This window comes from Rhipicephalus microplus, chromosome 3 (genome assembly GCF_043290135.1).
Source record: "Rhipicephalus microplus isolate Deutch F79 chromosome 3, USDA_Rmic, whole genome shotgun sequence".
NCBI lineage: Eukaryota > Metazoa > Arthropoda > Arachnida > Ixodida > Ixodidae > Rhipicephalus > Rhipicephalus microplus.
The window spans coordinates 259,113,079-259,129,756 of NC_134702.1; the positions used below are offsets into that span (position 1 = coordinate 259,113,079).

The window sequence follows — 16,678 nt, forward strand, 5'->3', positions numbered from 1 at the left end:
TAATGTCACTTCAAAAATTATTATCTAAAGCTAGTTAAATGTGTAAATTATTCGTGTGTAATGCGTTAAATCTACAAACATTTTACTGAGCAGGTGTTTAACGAGTCAATTAGTCCAGGTTTATTATTTAAATACATAATAGAAGTATTTTAAATACAGGGGGCGCCATGTGCGCTGCGGCTGCGAAAGGTAAACACTGCGAGATGGTAGCCGCCTGCGATGTGTGTAGGTGGTGTTATCAATTCAGACTTGTTACGAAACATGGTGGTGATGACGAAAATCCGCATAAGTGTTTTGGGTTAGCTGTGCCTTCAGTTCCCCTTTTTTTATTTGCATGTTTATTTTTCAAGTTTTTGTACCAAACCTGCATATAATGAAATCCTTTTCATAACGAACTTTTTGGAGAATTTATCAATTTCCTTATATTCTGGTTTAGCTGAATATATTATGGAAAGAAGTGCATACTTAAGGGGTCGTTTTTCTGTGTTTGACACAATATTGATGAGGTCTAACTGACAATAATGCCAAAAAAATATAGGGCAAATTATTAAGCCGAATTGTAATGTAAATGTGAAGAAATATAAGTGGGTGAAAAGATAACTTGTCATGGGCAGGAACCGAACCTGCGACCTTCGAATAACGCTGGGAAAAATCATGCGGACCCTGATAGAATAAAAGATAGGTTATGAAGACTTTCGTTGATTTGGCACTGTACATTTTCACTTACATTTTGTCCGGTGGACCAGACTTTGTTGAATTCTCCTGATGCGGTGTTCGATAGACCACTGCATAGTTAAGTAATGAAGAGTCTAATCGAACCATTTGTTGTTTCAAGAAAGAAAATAATGTTTGTTTGAATTTGGCCCTCAAAACACACCCTGCACTTTTTCCGTGCCACTATACCACAATGCACGTTGTCGCCCCTTTGGCTCACACTCGTCACAGGAAGAGGAAATGTGTGAGATGTATGTGAGTAGCTTGTGAGTGTTTGAAAGTATTGTTGCTTTCATGTCAAGGCTATGAGTATTGACTTCACTGTACGATCTGAGCTTGCTTAGTGTGCCCATTGGGAAGTATGGAAGCCGTAGAGCAGCTTGCACTATCCTTGGCAAATTGTGCTACAGGGCTGTCTGAACAACCAGCGTGCATAAAAGAAAGTGTGCACGATTCACTTTGTCTCGGTCTCTGTCTACTAGTAGTGCAGACAGCCCTGTAGCGCAATGTACCAACGATACTGCAAGCTGCTGCATAGCTTCCATACTTCCCACTGGGCATGCCAAGCAAGCTCACATCGTAAAAAGAACTCGATACTCATAGCCTTAATTTCAAAACAACAAGGCTTTCGACCACTCACAAGTCACACTGACATATATATCGTACTTTCTTGCTGCTTCCTGTGACAAGTGTCAGCCCGAAAGCCGACCACATGCTTTGCGGTGAACTGGCAAGAAATGAATGAAGGGTGCTTTCTATCTCGCACCTAAACATTTTTGTACAAAACTAAGCTTTCCTGAGAATCCCAATAGTATTCAGATTGCTTGAAGAGAGTTCCAGCTAGCATAGAAAAAATGGCAAACTTTGGAGAGTTCTGTTGTTTTTAAAAAAATGCCGCCATATCCACGAAGTGAATGATGATGAGTGGGCGAAGCTCCGGAGGTAAACCTGGTAAACCATGAATCCTTCGTACATTTTGCCCACTCGGTTTTATTGCAACGCTCCCCCTAGCGTACGTCGCCGCACTATATCTAACGATGACACGCGCCATATGTGGCATCATTCCTATTTTATAACACCTCACATCTTTCATAATCAACTACACGTACCGCCGTCTAGTTTATAACATCTTGCATCTTTTGGACGGACGGACGGACGGATGGATGGATGGATGGACGGACGGATGGATGGACGGATGGATGGATGGATATGGCTGTACCCTTTAGATCGGGCGGTGGCTAGCGTAATACTTAGAACTGAACGAGAGGTGGCTACATACAGGAGACGCACAGCCCACGCCTTAAGGAGCTTCGCTCCTAAAAGGCCTAGCTGGTAGCTAAACACGAAAATTTCGGAACTGTTTAGTAGCAAAACTAAACAAAACCTATTTTGTAGCTGAAGCGCTATTTCGAAGTTCCACAAGCAAGTATGGCTTTCTTATACATTTTTTTATTGTGCACACATTAGCAAAAGCAAGCGAACTTCGAGGCGGTGCCACGGTCTTGAAAAAGTTTTTCGAGTAAAAATACTTAGCCGTAATACTCCCTGAAATATATGAAAACTATGTCAATGTTATCCGCAGAATCTGGGGTGGTCGAGCGCCACATCAGGGACACTTGACATAGAATATATTGTTATGGAATCTAGTCAGTTATCTTTAATGACCGGCGGTTGTCCTGCCTACGTGCTACATGCCTGACCCATGTTCATTTCATCTTCTTTATTTCAACTACAACAGACGCTCAATGATTCAAACTATGCTCACTTATACTTCATTCTCTAGTCTTTCAATTTATTTAAAAACCTCTTATTTCAAACTTCATCATTCAGTTAATTCATACCTTTTGCAGTTCCGTACAAGAAAATATCTGCTGCTTTCCCACTACTGTCTAAAAATTTTCATGCTTATATAATCCTAATAGTCTATTCCGATGGAGGCGGAAATGTTGTAGGCCCGTGTGCTCAGATTTGGGTGCACGTTAAAAAACCCCAGGTGGTCGAAATTTCCGGAGCCCTCCACTACGGTGTCTCTCATAATCATTTGGTGGTTTTGGGATGTTAAACCCCACATATCAATCAATCCTAATAGTCTAAATATGAAAAATAAGCACCTGAGGCCTTCAAGGAAAAAGGCTTTGCTAGTAAACAAATGTATGAAACAAAGCACACAAATGGTAAACCATGATGCTTGTCAATAGCTATAAAGAGCTTTGTGCTGAAAGCACATACCGATGAAAGCAATGAAGGAGTTGGCGATTCATGATTTTTTTAAAAGGTTTGATCAGCAGTAAATGGCAAATAAACTTGTGGACCTTATACCTCTGCTTTCCCTTCATTTCGTGTAGTTAGGGTTTAATAACACTTGAAAATTTTCTAAATATGATGAAATCAATTCTTAATCATAATGTGTGGTGTCACCTCATCCAGTGTCATCTATCTGAGAACTCCTGATCATTCAAACTTCTTGATAATTCAAATGAAATTCAGAGGTCCCTTCAAGTTTTAATTATCGAGATTCAACTGTATGATATCCTTAATCCTAGTTTGTTCCCTGATCCACTCTCCTCTCTTCTTGTTTATTAAGGTTACACCTACAATTTTCCTTCCCTTCGCTCGCTGCGTCGTCCTTAATTTAAGGAAATAAACTTAAAGTGAAGGTGAAAGCTGAACCCTCTTTGTAAGCCTTCAGGTTTCTGCCCCGTAGGTAAGTACTGGCAAGATGCAGCTGTTATATACCTTCTTGGATAGGCTTTAGAGCGATTCAGATGAAAACCATAGGAGACACACAGAACATGGACGAGCGCTGACTTACAACTGACTTTATTTGCACTTGAACATGCCTTTTTATGTGCCAGAACCTGCCTCTATCACCTATACACAGAAGAGCAGGATAAAAGACAATATAAAGGGAACCCAAGATCTATAAGCAAAAAGAAAAGAAAAACACAAATGCTTACAGTGGGACCAAATATCAAAGATAATGCACACCTATATCACATAAACTGAACTGCGAAACCAAGAGGCAACATGATTTATACTCTAAAAACCACACCTTCAAAATAAAAGCTGACCAAGAGCAAGGCGTGAAACGTTTTAACTTGTCCTAGTGATAATTAAGGTGAGTGTCTAAAAGAAGAAGAGATAAAAAACACGGAAAGCACGTGGGGATGGAACAACAATACAGAACAACTTGGAGAACAGATATTGGCATCACTTACTAAGAACAACACTTTCTTGTGCTCTCGGCAGGCTTGCGCTATACATAAGCAAAAGTATGCTGAAGCAATAAAAACACGTGCAGGAACGGACGAAAGTAAATTAAAACAACTCATCGCTGGGGAGTCAAACCGTGCTCGGTGAATACGAACTCAAATGAAACAAGCGTTAGGTAGGATAAAAAACCAAAGCACTGAGAGCTTTGCAAGAGCGAAACAACACGTCAAATAAAACCCTCTAAGAAGTCAACCTCAGCATGGGTTAGTGATATGTTGTGAGTGAACAGCTCAGTAACCAAGCAAGAATAAAACGTTTTATTTTGCATGTCTTGCTTTTTATGTGCTATGTGATAACATCGTGGCATGATTGGCGACACGCTTGCATAACGTAGCACATTTCTCTCTTTGTCAGTTGAACCTTTTAGGTGGCCTCCGTAGCCTATTGGACCGGCGGAGCGGCAACAGTGCCTCAGCTTGGGTAAAGGGCGGCGACTCCCCGCCGGCTGGCATGGGTGAGGTTTCGTTAGCGTTGGTGGTGGATGGTGCCCCTGGCTGCGGAGTCTTCGAGTCCTTCGGGGTGCGCCGCCGCAGTTGGTTTGCATGACGACGTTGTTCTCCATCTGGCGTAGACACAGTAATTATCCGAGCCCCTTGGGTAGTGGTTGCCACTCCCGGCAACCATTTTGGCCGATGGTGGAAACTTCTCAGTCACACCGGCTGTCCTGCACAGAACGGCATGGTAGAGGGGCGCTCTTCAAAATTCCGTATCTGATAACCTAGCAGTAGTTCGAACGGAGACTTCCCAGCCTTTACCGGTGTTCGTCGGTAGGGCCATAAGAACTGACTGAGACGTGTGCTGAAGGTGCCACCATCTTGAGCTTTTCGAAGGCTTTCCTTGATCGTGCGAACCGCGCGTTCTGTCAAGCCATTTGACTGCAGGTGGTAAGGCGTCAGCGTCACGTGGTTGACCCCATTCATTCTTACGAACTTCATAATCTCGGCTGAGACAAACTGTGGCCTGTTATCTGAAACCAGTTATCTGAAAACCTGGCAAATATGAACCTTAAGGCTTGTACGGTGGCTTCCGTTATCGTACTCCGCCTCGATATGACCTCCAGCCACTTAGTTTCAGCATCTACAACCCTCAGTAGCATGTGTCCTTCGACGGGGCTTGTGTAGTCAATGTGCACCCGAGACCATTTCCGGCCCGTTTCTGGCCATGGCGCCGGAACCTGCGCAGAAGGCATCGCACTGCTTTGAACACACCTCTCACATTTGCGAACCATTCTTTTCATGTCTGCATCCAGCCCTGGATACCAAAAAATGGTTTGCGCAAGGTTTTTTATCGCCGCCATTCCTGGATGTGTTTCATATAGGGGCCTCAAAAGACTTCCAGCAGCCGCTGATGGCACGGCTATTTTATGCCCCCAATAAATGAGGTTCTGATTCACAGTCAGCTCATACTTTTTTTTTGGAAAAACGGCCTGAATCACTTCTCGGTCTCTCTCAGGTACTGCCGTCAGCCCTGCAGGATCCACTTTGGCACCTGCTGTAACATAGCATCAGGGATGGTTAGAACCACTGATTCTTTGGCACTGATGGGTGCTGCACTCACAGCCTCAGTGTATAATACAACCTCGGGAGCGTCGTCTTTTTCGTTGTCAGGCTGCACCTGAGGAATAGGGAGTCGGCTGCAGGCATCTGTGTTGCCGTTTTCGGATACCTTCCTGTAGGTTAGGTTGTACCAATATTCACTCAACAGCAGGGCCCAGCACTGAATTCGGGCAGCGGCCACCAGCGGAATTCTCTTTTCTGGACTGAACAGTCTGGTCAACGGTTTGTGGTCAGTTACCAGATGAAGTGGGTACCATACAGATAGTCTCTGAACCTGGTTATGCCAAATACGAGGGCGAAGGCCTTCTTTTTTAGTTGGGAATAGCTTTATCGGCTTTTGTTAGTCTTCGCCACCTGGATTCGATAGGGTGGTAAATTCCTCTGACTCGATGCAACAATACTGCACCCAGACCTACTGCTGACGCATCACACTCGAGGCGGATGGGCTTTCTGGATCAAAATGCTCCAGAATTTTTGCTCTCTTCTCAGCCTGTTTGGCTGATTTGAAAGCAATCTGCAGTTGTCTGCCCCAGTCCTATCTTACACCCTTTGCCAATAATGTGAATAAAGGCGCTAGTACGTCGACACATTGGGCAAAAACTTGCTGTAGTAATTTAACAGACCTAAAAATGCTTTTATTTCTCTTACCGAAGTGGGCTGGGGGGTGTCGAGCAGTGCCGCGATGTTGTCGCTCTTGAGGCGTAGGCCGTTTCCGTCAATGCAGTGTCCAAGAAAGGTGACTTGCTCTTTTCTTGACTTGCACTTTTTACGACGTAGGCGCAGGCTATGTAGCACTCAGGTGCTGTAGCACTTGCTCCAAGATCACACAGTTGTTTGCCTTCTCCGATACAATTATATCGTCCAAATATGCCTACACGCTGGGGATCCTGCTGAGCATGGCCTCTATGCACCAGCCTGTTGAAATAGTAGAGACTTTTGTGAGTGTTCAAAACGAATAATTTCTTCGAGTCCTCGTCAAAGGGCAACTGATTGTAAGCAAGGCAAATGTGCTGAAAACTTCTCCGCCGTTGAGATTCCTAAAGATATCGTCAACTCGCAGCAGCGGATATTTCTTCTTAATGGTAGCGGCGTTCACCATAAGACGGAAGTTGCCGCATAATCACACCTGTCCATATTTCTTGACTACGGGCATAGCGGGTGTGGCCTATTTAGCAGATTTCACCGGTGATAACACCCCTCATTTACCAGCCGATCTAACTCTGCCGACACCATTTGTTCGAGCGCATACGGCACCATCCGAGCCTTACAAAACCGGAGTCCCGCACCTTCTTTGATGGTCAGGTGTACTGGCAGCCCTCGGAGCAAACCCGAACCTGAAGAAAATACATCACTGTTCTTTGCTAGCGTAGTTTCAAGCATTCTGTTCACATTTTCTGCTTGTACACACACCACATCATTTCCAGTGAGTACCGGCACACCTGCCATACTGAAGCTATGGATAGTGTCACGGCCACAAAGTACCGTATTTACTCGATTCTACCGCGCCCTCGATTGTAACGCGCACCCGATTTCGGTGACAAAAAAAAAGTAAGACATTGATTGCAATGCGCACCCATTTTTCTCGCTGGCCCGAACGATCACACCACTCGAAAAAACGACTCCTTTCGGGAGAGTCTTCCATTCACATATGAGGTACGGGGGAAGCTTGTGCTCATCAGACGTGTAACAGAGCATTGCCGTCACTGTAGTTTTACCGTGGACCGATGTCAGCACGCAAACTTGCTTCGCCCCATTCTTCTCGACGGTTGTGGTGCCAGGCATGTCGAAGTAAAGAGGCGTCTGATCGGCATTCCCGATTTGCCCAAGCAGGTAGCCGTTGTTGTGCCGCAAGTTTAGGACGAACCTCTGAAAACTGTGAAGCTTTTCATCGCACTCCTCCGCAAAACTTTTCGCATATGCCCGTTCACCTTCGTAGGAAAAGCCTTTCCTCTTCATAAAGTTAGTTAGCCAGTACCTGCTCGCTTTAAACTGGCTCTGCATTAGACCTTTTTCTAAGGCTAATTGCATAGTCCGCACTTGGAGCAGTTCTGTTGTCACGGGCCACTGTGCCGCTCGCTGCTCAAGCACATACTCGCCGAGCAGCGCTTCAATTTGCGGAAACCGACCTTACTGTGGTCCACTGAAGTCTTAGTGTGAAGCTTTGCTGTCGACAATCTTCTGCTTTTGTTTCCGCCAGTACCGCACGCATGTTTCGGGAACTCCGAACGACCATGATGCGGCTTGATTTCCGTCCATTTCTGCACACACGATGACTTTTCTTTTAAAAGCGGCATCGTGGTGCACTCGAGTTTTTGGAGTCTGCCCTTTCATGCCGTCGATGCTAATGCACTACAAGATGACGAACTCCTTAGCACACGTACGAAGTGCCGCACATGGGAAACACATAGGCAGAAATGGCCCACGCACCATGCCGACGCACGTAGGGGGCGGCCATTTTGGAAATGCCGATGGCAATAGAATGACTGTATTCATTTTTTTTTTTCGTACTCGATTCTAACGCGCATGCGATTTATGAACTCGCTTAACTGGAAAAAAGGTGCGCCTTAGATTCGAGTAATTACGGTATTGGTCATAGACAGTCGATGATGAAGAGTTCGGCCTGAATGGTCTTGTCACTCATGGTTGCATTAAGTTGCCATTTTCCTGCGATAGGAAGTGGGCTCCTGAAACACCACAGCTTCATTTCTGTGGCCTGAAAACGAGGCCATTTGCCTCTGTGTTGCTCGAACACTGACTGTGGAATAATGCTCACAGGTGATTCCGTGTCTATCAACATCATGAGCGACACTCCGTTTAAACTTATCTGGCGAAAAATAGGCTTCACATGCGCGCTATGGGTCACTTGATGCGCGATCAGCGTGTACAACATTTCTCAGTCATCCGAACTCGCTTGTAGGTCTTGCAAAAGGGTATTTGCTTGTTGCCTCCAATTAGCGTCTTCACCCGACGCTTTATACTTTCGCACTAAGTGGCTGGGTTTCTGGCATCGATGGCATACTGTTCGGAGATGATTTATATCTGCTTGGTGAAAGGATGCTCCACAGTGGGTGCAAAGCCGTTGCTCATCGCGAGCTAACCCGCTTGCTTTCTTAGACTTTGTGCGTGAGAGGCCCGACCAAACAATATTTGTTGAGTCGGGTACTGGGGAGGGTAGTAACTGCATGGGCTGCGCGTTTTCCACAGCGGCCTTAGCAGCACTTACGAAGTCTTCTGCTTCCTTCAAAGTCAAGGAACTGCGGGTCAACAACAGGCGTCTTATGTCATCGTCTCGAACACCACATACAATGCGGTCCTGCAGCATGTGGCGCAACATGTCACCGAAATTGCAGACTTCCACCATGCGGGGAAGGGCGGCTACAAAATCCCGCACTCGCTCACCTTCTGCCTGTGTGTGCGTGAGGAATCGGTAGCTGGCTGCTGTTTCGTTGACGTACGGCTCGTAGTGGCTTTGCAGATGCTTGATGACTTCGCTGTAGGTGAGGTCGTTCACGCTTTTGGGGTGGCATCGTTCTTGAAGTACTTTGACAGTGCCATTGGACAGAGCCGCCACCAGCAGGGCTCGTCGTTTTGTTTTATCTGTGATTTCATGCGCTTGAAAGTATGCTTCCAAGCATACCTTTTAGGGGGACCAGCCTCCTTTTCTTCTGTGAATGCAGGTGCTTGTCCCGGTGCCATCACTGCCTGTTTCAGCAACTGCACTTCGAAGCCTGCTCCCACCGTGCCGATTCGTGCCTCGTCGCCACTGTTATGTCGGGAGTGAACGGCTCATTAACCAAGCAAGAACAAGACATTTATTTTGCGTTTCTCGCTTTTTATGTGCTACGCGAAGATGTCATGGCATAATTGGTGACACGCTTGCATGACGTAGCATTTAGGGTGACAAGGCATGCTTACACATTGATCACCAGCTTTTTTAATAAAAAAATGCTTCAACAATTTCGCAATCAGTCCTACTTTCGGTGCCGTTGAAATTTGGTGTGCAGCCACAACACTTACAGTGCTTGGCTAGGTGGCTACCAGCGTTATTGCGTACATTCAAGTTGTGCTCTCTTGCGCATTCGTTGAAACATCTGCCTGTCTGCCCTATGCAACAACAGCCACAGCTTAGTGGAAGGCCTTAAACCACATTCGACCCACACTCTGTGAACCTGTTTTTGTGCTGAGTCAAGCATTGGATTAATACTTGCCAATTAGTCATGCTGCATAATTTCGACAATTTAAACGGGGATGAGAAGACAACCTGAACATCATGCCTTGATGCTACCTTCTTAATGTTGTGTGAAATTTCGTGCATGTAGGGAATCACTTGTACCTTCCTCTTTCGATTCTCTCATTCTTTTTCTCTTTCAGACCACTTAGACTTTTGAAGCAACGACTTGGAAACCTCAGAGACCGAAATTGATGGTTACCCTACACTGCTAAAACGTGTTACTTGATCTTTGAAGCCTTCATTCATGCAATGTTCACAGGACTTTTTTAGGGCAGACTAGAGACAATTCATCACTATTCCCCTCTTGATGAGTTTTGAATGAGCGCTTTCAAATTGAAGTAGGCCTTTCTTTGACCTCGGACTGAACTTCCAGCAGATTTCCCCTGAACTGAACTGCAGCCTCAAGTCCAAACATTGTAGCCTATTCTGTTTTGGCAGCTCCCACATGAAATTAAGACCCGCACCATATTTGGTTGAATTATCGACTATGTCCTTCGCAGCGCCTTTGTAGCTTTCACTGCATACATCTTTTAGAATTACGAGGAAGTCGCCTGTGTATCTATAGAAACTACGTGTGAGTCCTGAATGTGGGATTAAATGCGCATTCCTACGATTGTCAGGAAAATGTCGTAAGGAACCGGAGCAACTGATGATCCAATGCAAATACCTCGTATTTGAATTTAAAAATTCTTTTCAAACTTTATAGCCGTTCACTTCAGATAGAATTCCAACAAGCGTAAGGAGTCATGACTGCGTATCCCTGCTGTATTCTGTAATTGAGACTCCCTGAAGGCTGGTATCTTTTTTTCTAAGGCGCTTAGTAATTCGTGATGTGGAACAGAATAATAAAGTTCTTCAATGTCAATGGAAAATCTAGTGCACACACCAGAAGGCAAACTTCCTAAACCTTTGACGTCTGATGAACTCCTAACTAAAAAAAGATCTCCGCTCACCAAGACATGAAGACGCTTCTGTGGGTATTCTGCGATGAGGTGTTCCCACATACCTCTTTCGGGGACAATGGCTCCAAGAGGTGCTCCAGCCTTGTGTGCCTTCAACGAAAACAAATTTTCAAAAGATCCCTTCCGTTGCTTGCTAACTTATTTTTCGAGGTGCCCGAGGTTTAGTTCTTCTTGTACTTGCAGGGCTTTTCTATTTTGTTTCTTGGGGTGGAAATCAACCTACTTGAAGTTCTTGACGATTGCGATATTAGCCTTTTCTTTGAACAAGGGTTCGAGAGCACTGAGAACCCACCTTCATTATTATCAGGAAGAATCCCCAGATTGCGCTTCTTAATGGCCTTGGAAACTTTTGTAAGAGGAGGCTTTGACACACGAAAAAATTCGATATTGTGCTGTAGGCATGCCACACCTTCCGACAATGCGGCATCTCTGTTTTGCTCACCACTGCATTCCGCAATCCTCTGTACCATGGCTATAGCATTTCCTGACTGCGCACAGAGGGTGTGAAACTGTACTTAGGCCCTTTGCTTCTTGATATTCGGTGGAAGATCTGTTTCTCTGAAGACCTATACTTGACTGCCTTCAACAATTGGCTTTCTTTGTCTTTTTTGGAAGCTCATGAGGGCTCTTTTCTATAGAAATTAAGTTGACGTGGCTGTCTGCTTCTTAAATGCGGCTAAACGTTTCACTTCTTCAGAAGTATTCTTTCCAGTCAACAGAAGAACCTCTAGCCAGTTATGGAGCAACCTGACTTGCCTTCAATACTCAGGCTTGAGCATTTTGCAGGCACTTCTTCAATGACTGCACGACGACTGAAGTAAGTGGTTTATGTGGCTAAACACTACTAAAGCACTGCTAGACTTTTTCACCTGAAGAAGGAACCTACCTCCAAGCCAGTACGTCCTGTGCAATGCTGCGATTTCTTCTGTCAACTCATGCAACTGCCTCGGCGTCACTTTCTCCGGCGATCTTTCCTGGTCCTCCCACATCACAAGCATCATTAACGAAACTAACCGTACATTAGGATCCTTTCGAAGGTACTTGCATCTTGCTCTGTCATCGTTCAAATTGTTAGCTTATCATGCTTGCAGCCCAAGTTAGAATACGCATGCTCTACTTGGGACCCACATCAAGCTAACCTTACTAAAGCACTTGAAGCAGTTTAAAACCATGCAGTTCACTACATCTATTTAGATTATTCTTTCCACAGTAGTGTTACAAAACTGAAATCTGAAGCACATCTTGATAACTTGGAACTCATAGGCTTTAGGTCTAAGTTGTGTCTTTTTCACAATTTTTATCATTTCTCTTCTCGCATTTCATTAATCTTGCCTGCTCATCGTCTGTCCTGCCGCACGAATTACAGCGAAGCGGTCTAACCATCACTGGCACAGACTACTGCGCATCTACGCTCCTCTTTTGTAAACACAGCAAGAGACGGGAACAATCTACCCAAAAATGCTGTGCTCCAATCCAACCTGCTAGCCTTAAAGTTGTTCACCGAGTCATTGTCACCACATAACAGCCCATCTCTGATGCAAGATCCCAAGCTGGGGTATTTGAGGCATAAATAAATAAAAACTGCGAAAGTACATGCAATCGGCACTCGTTACCACTCATTTTGAAGATGATGCTGATACGGAAGTGCATACTGATGCCAGTAACACTGTTCACGATGCAGTGCTCGTTCAGCATCAGGATCGCAAGGAAACGTCATAACCTGCGCCCGGCACTCTCTATATTGTGCTGAGGTGAGTTATTCTACTACGGACAAAAAATGGCTCGCAATCGTGTAGGCAATTACCAAGTTTCACCCGTCAGTATATCATGTACGAAACTGCATGGTCGCCTATGCATTACAGTGACGCACTGCCATGCCCTCTGTTGGTTGGCAAACATTGGCAACGCTACGGGAGGACTAGTACAATGGATCTTGTGGCTCGGTGTCACCATCGTTTATAAATCTGGCCGCAAGCATGAAGCGCCAACACGTTGTCGTGTGCACCCATTCATCTCGTTAATCAGAGAGATGAGGCGATGACGGTGTCCTGGGCGCTAATAGCTCAACGGACTTCAGCAGACACAGACATAATGCCGAATTCCGTTTTATGATATATAATTTTGAGTTCCGCCACATAGCCATACCACGCCATCTGGCTCGTTAGTTGTGTCTGTAAGAGAGTTTGTTGTACAAGAACGTCCATTCAAATGACCGTGTTTTCTTCCTGGTTGTTCCCAGAGACATGCAAGACGACATACTTTTTGCTTGCTATAATGAACCTACATCTGGCCACCTAGGCTTCTGATGAACACTTGCATAGAATTCTCACATACCTTTTGTTAAGCCATCCGGCTTAAGCCAGTTGAGGCACCTTGTATCGTATTTTCTGGCATATAACCCACCCTCACATATAACCCGCACCCTTAACTTTGATCTCCTCAAAAAAAAAAAAAAGAAAACTCATGTATAACTTGAATGCTTAGCTTAGAAAAAACTGTTTTGGGAAGTCACAACTGCACAGCCCATCACAATATTTTTTACAAACTTTATTTCGAAGTGATCGCCACATTGTTGATGGCGCCGATTCCCGTTCATTCAATCATCGCCTGACTCGCCGCTGTCGCTGCTGCCATTCGAGGCTTTGTACCCTATCTCGAAGACGCAGTTGTCTTCGGTGCCATTCAAGCAATAGCTGATGGCACACTTTTTTAAGCTCTTGTGCGCCATGTCGGCCGGAATCGCCCCGAACACATCCACGATCCACTAGCACGGCAGCTGAATGTCTGGCCTCTGCATGAGCCCAGTCAGTGTCGGGGCGTAACGGTCGTCAGCCATGCACTCGGTATACAGCCGCTTCACATGCGCTTTGAAGGGCTCATTCAGGCATGCGTCCAGTGGCTTTAGAATGGAAGTCATGCCACCAGGTATGGTCACAAGGTCTGTGCGGTGGTCAGTGAGGCGCGCTTTCACTGTGTCAGTGCAGTGGCCTCGAAACGAGTCCAACACCAGCATCGACCACCATGCCAACATGGCGCCTTGCTTATTTTTTCACATCGTGCGAAGCTAGTCACAGATGAAGTCACCATTCATCCACGCATTATCTTCTGTTCACACAACAATCCCGGGTGGCAGTGGAGTGCTGAGTAGCGTTTTGCGCTTGAAAATTATGTACGGGCTCAGTTTGGTACCATCCACCAAATCGCACAACAAATTGTGCAACGTAGTTTGGGGTTTCTGCCTGTCAGTACGCTTACAGATTTCGAGCCCTTTTTCTGCAGAGTGGTGTCCATGGGCATCTCAAAGTACGTGGGCGTTTGATCAGCATTTCTCACCTAGGAGAGCAAGTAGTTGTGCTCCTCCTACAGCCCGATTACGTAATGTTGATAGCTCAGCAGCTTAACCTTGTAGGCGTTGGGAAGCCGCTGGCACATAGTCATTCGCCGCGGCATCAAAAATCTGTGCCTGGCCATGAATACCTGGAGCCTTTCACGGTTCGCACGAAACTCGCGTGAGATGTTCATCTCGCGGGCCAACCTCAGCTTTCATTTGCGTCATCTACGTCGACACAGCGTGAACGCGACTCCTCAGCTCCTCAATAAATTTGACAAGCTGTATCTCAAGAAGTGGGTACGCACCAGTCTTTGGGCCGCGAAATGCTGGTTTCTCCTTGCGTGCACGTTCGAGAGAGGCCTTTTTTTTTTTTTCGCCAGTCGCAAATGCAAGACTCATCGACGTCATTCCTCCTTGCAGCAGCTCTGTTGCCGATTTATTCCACAGCAGTTTTTCTTCCACCGTGAAAGATTGCCGCCGAGACCCACTCATGGTGCCTCACCAGTACGGTGTAAGAATAAGTTGGGTGCTGAAACTCGCCGCTCCGCGCAAGGAGAGGGCGCGGGCAGTTTGTATTCACCGATGACCTTGAGCTACGAGTAGTTGCCGTTGCTCGAGTTCAGATAGCGCTACTGTATGGCGTGCCAGGTATTCACGCGGCACTCATTCTGAAATACGCGTGCCAAAGAGCATCTTCCTGAAAGCTTTGTGTGCATGGAATTTCGTGATTTAGAAATGGGTCGCCCTGTGTCTGTGAGCTGTGCGAGTGCATTTTTTCAGCTGATTCGTGCTTTGTGATTCAGTGTACGTAGACCTCGGCCCTGCATATGACTACGAGTACGCATCAGTGGCCTTGTTGCTGGCTGCGCCTCGAAATGGGCAAGTGGTGTTTTGTCCCAAAGTGCAAGTTGAGGTATCGAATTTGTACAGAGCGTGTGACGCTTTTGAAGGCTCTGCGTGAATCAGAGTGCTTAGACAAGTGCCGACGGGCAATTTCGAAAGCTGATGGAGCCTTACAGCCTACTGACTGACTATATGTGTGCGAAGCATTTCCCGAAAAAGGAATCTTTGCCACATAACATGCAGAATACAAGGGAAACGTTGTCACACGCACCAATAAACCTACGCTCACTTCAGATGCTGAGTCTGTCATCTTACCAGGCTGTCCAAAATACCTAACTGTGCAGCAAAAAAAAAAAAAAAAACAAGAAATAACAGGAGAACTTAGCAAAAAAAGAGACGCGGAATGGGAGGCTGCGTTCGTACGGCTCCTGTGGATGCGCAACTAAATCTGTGTTTCTAGAGTTTTTTCTTCAAGTGTTCATGAACCGTGGCTCGCATCGGTTCCGAGAAGTCATCAGGATTCTACCGATACCATATTTGACCACAGTGAATGAGTTTTTGTCAAGTTAGGAACAATTTCTTTTCCTGTGGAGCGGTGCCCTCTTTAACCCTAACGAGTGGCTCGGGAGACCGCGCTTTTGCTGGGCTTGTTCTCGCCTGCGGCCGGCCCTTCGGAGGCCCGGTGCGCGGAATTATTTTCTCACGATGGAGTATGAAGTGCACGGAGAGGATATTTCAGAAGAAGAGTTTACTCAAGATAAAGGTTGGCAGTCCGCTGGGGCCAGAAGAGCTGGCGCCAAAACACGCACTGCTGACTCTAACGCGCCTTCGTCGCAGCCGGGCGCACGCCGCGGCAAATCAAGAGGCGCTGCACTGAAGTCCAAAGTAATACGCGCGGGAAAGATGCCCTCCTTTCCTCAAGATGACATCAAGATTGTGATCCGGCCGAGAGGTGGACTCAATATCTCGAAAATTGGCGCAGCTACGGTGGCTGACGCAATACTAGTTGCCGCTGGCATAAGCCAGGAAGATTTGTGCCAGGATACTCTATGCCCGAATCTGCAGCAAAATATTATGGTTGCCAGTACTCCCAAGCGCGAAAACGCAGACCGATACATTCGGATGAAGCAAATACTCATTTCAGGCAAGGTGCACAAGCTAAGTGCCTATGAGACTGCCCCACACTCCACTTGCAAAGAAGTGATTCGCAACGTCCCACTTCAAGACGGCCCTGATGTCATCGATGCGAAGATTGTCAACACAAATAATCCACTCGCCTTAGCAGCCAAGAGAATAGCCCAAACTGGCACGGTCATCATCGCTTTCGACGGGTATCGTGTACCGAACTTTGTCAGGTATGAACCAGTGCTGATGCAGTGCTCACTCTACTGCAAGCAAATCGACATGTGTTATGCGTGCGTCCGTCTTGGTCATCGCGCTGACGTGTGCCCCACTCCCGGTGACACGATTTGCCGAGGCTGTGGTGCCGCAAGCCCTGACAAGCAACATGTGTGTACTCCCAAGTGCAAACTCTGTGGTGGCCAGCATCTCACGGCTAGCAAAGACTGTGCTCAAAGGTTCAAGATCCCGTACATTGTACGCCGTCGTCACAGTGAGCATGCCAGAATGGCTGGTGCTGCATCACTGTCCCCGCAACGTCACCTCGACACTGCGGACGAGTTCCAGTCTTCGTCACCCACCACGGATGCTCAGCGCAGAGGACGCCCCCGTTCCAGGGGACGCTCAGGAGGCCGCTCCGGATCCAGGG

General features: G+C 46.3%; 1 protein-coding gene across 14 annotated transcripts in view; it reads left to right on the forward strand.

Moving 5' to 3' along the window:
* The window catches only part of LOC119178128 (uncharacterized), a 435,306-nt gene that overhangs the window by 208,028 nt on the left and 210,600 nt on the right, over positions 1-16,678 (forward strand). For 2 of the 14 annotated variants that reach the window (XM_075890945.1, XM_075890947.1), the window contains exon 12: positions 9,221-9,508. The exons of the other annotated variants lie outside the window; for them this stretch is intronic. In XM_075890945.1, coding sequence (XP_075747060.1) covers positions 9,221-9,407 — 187 coding nt within the window. In that variant the 3' untranslated portion in view covers positions 9,408-9,508. Of the gene's footprint in view, positions 1-9,220; positions 9,509-16,678 lie in introns of those variants that run through there. 14 annotated transcript variants of the gene reach the window in all.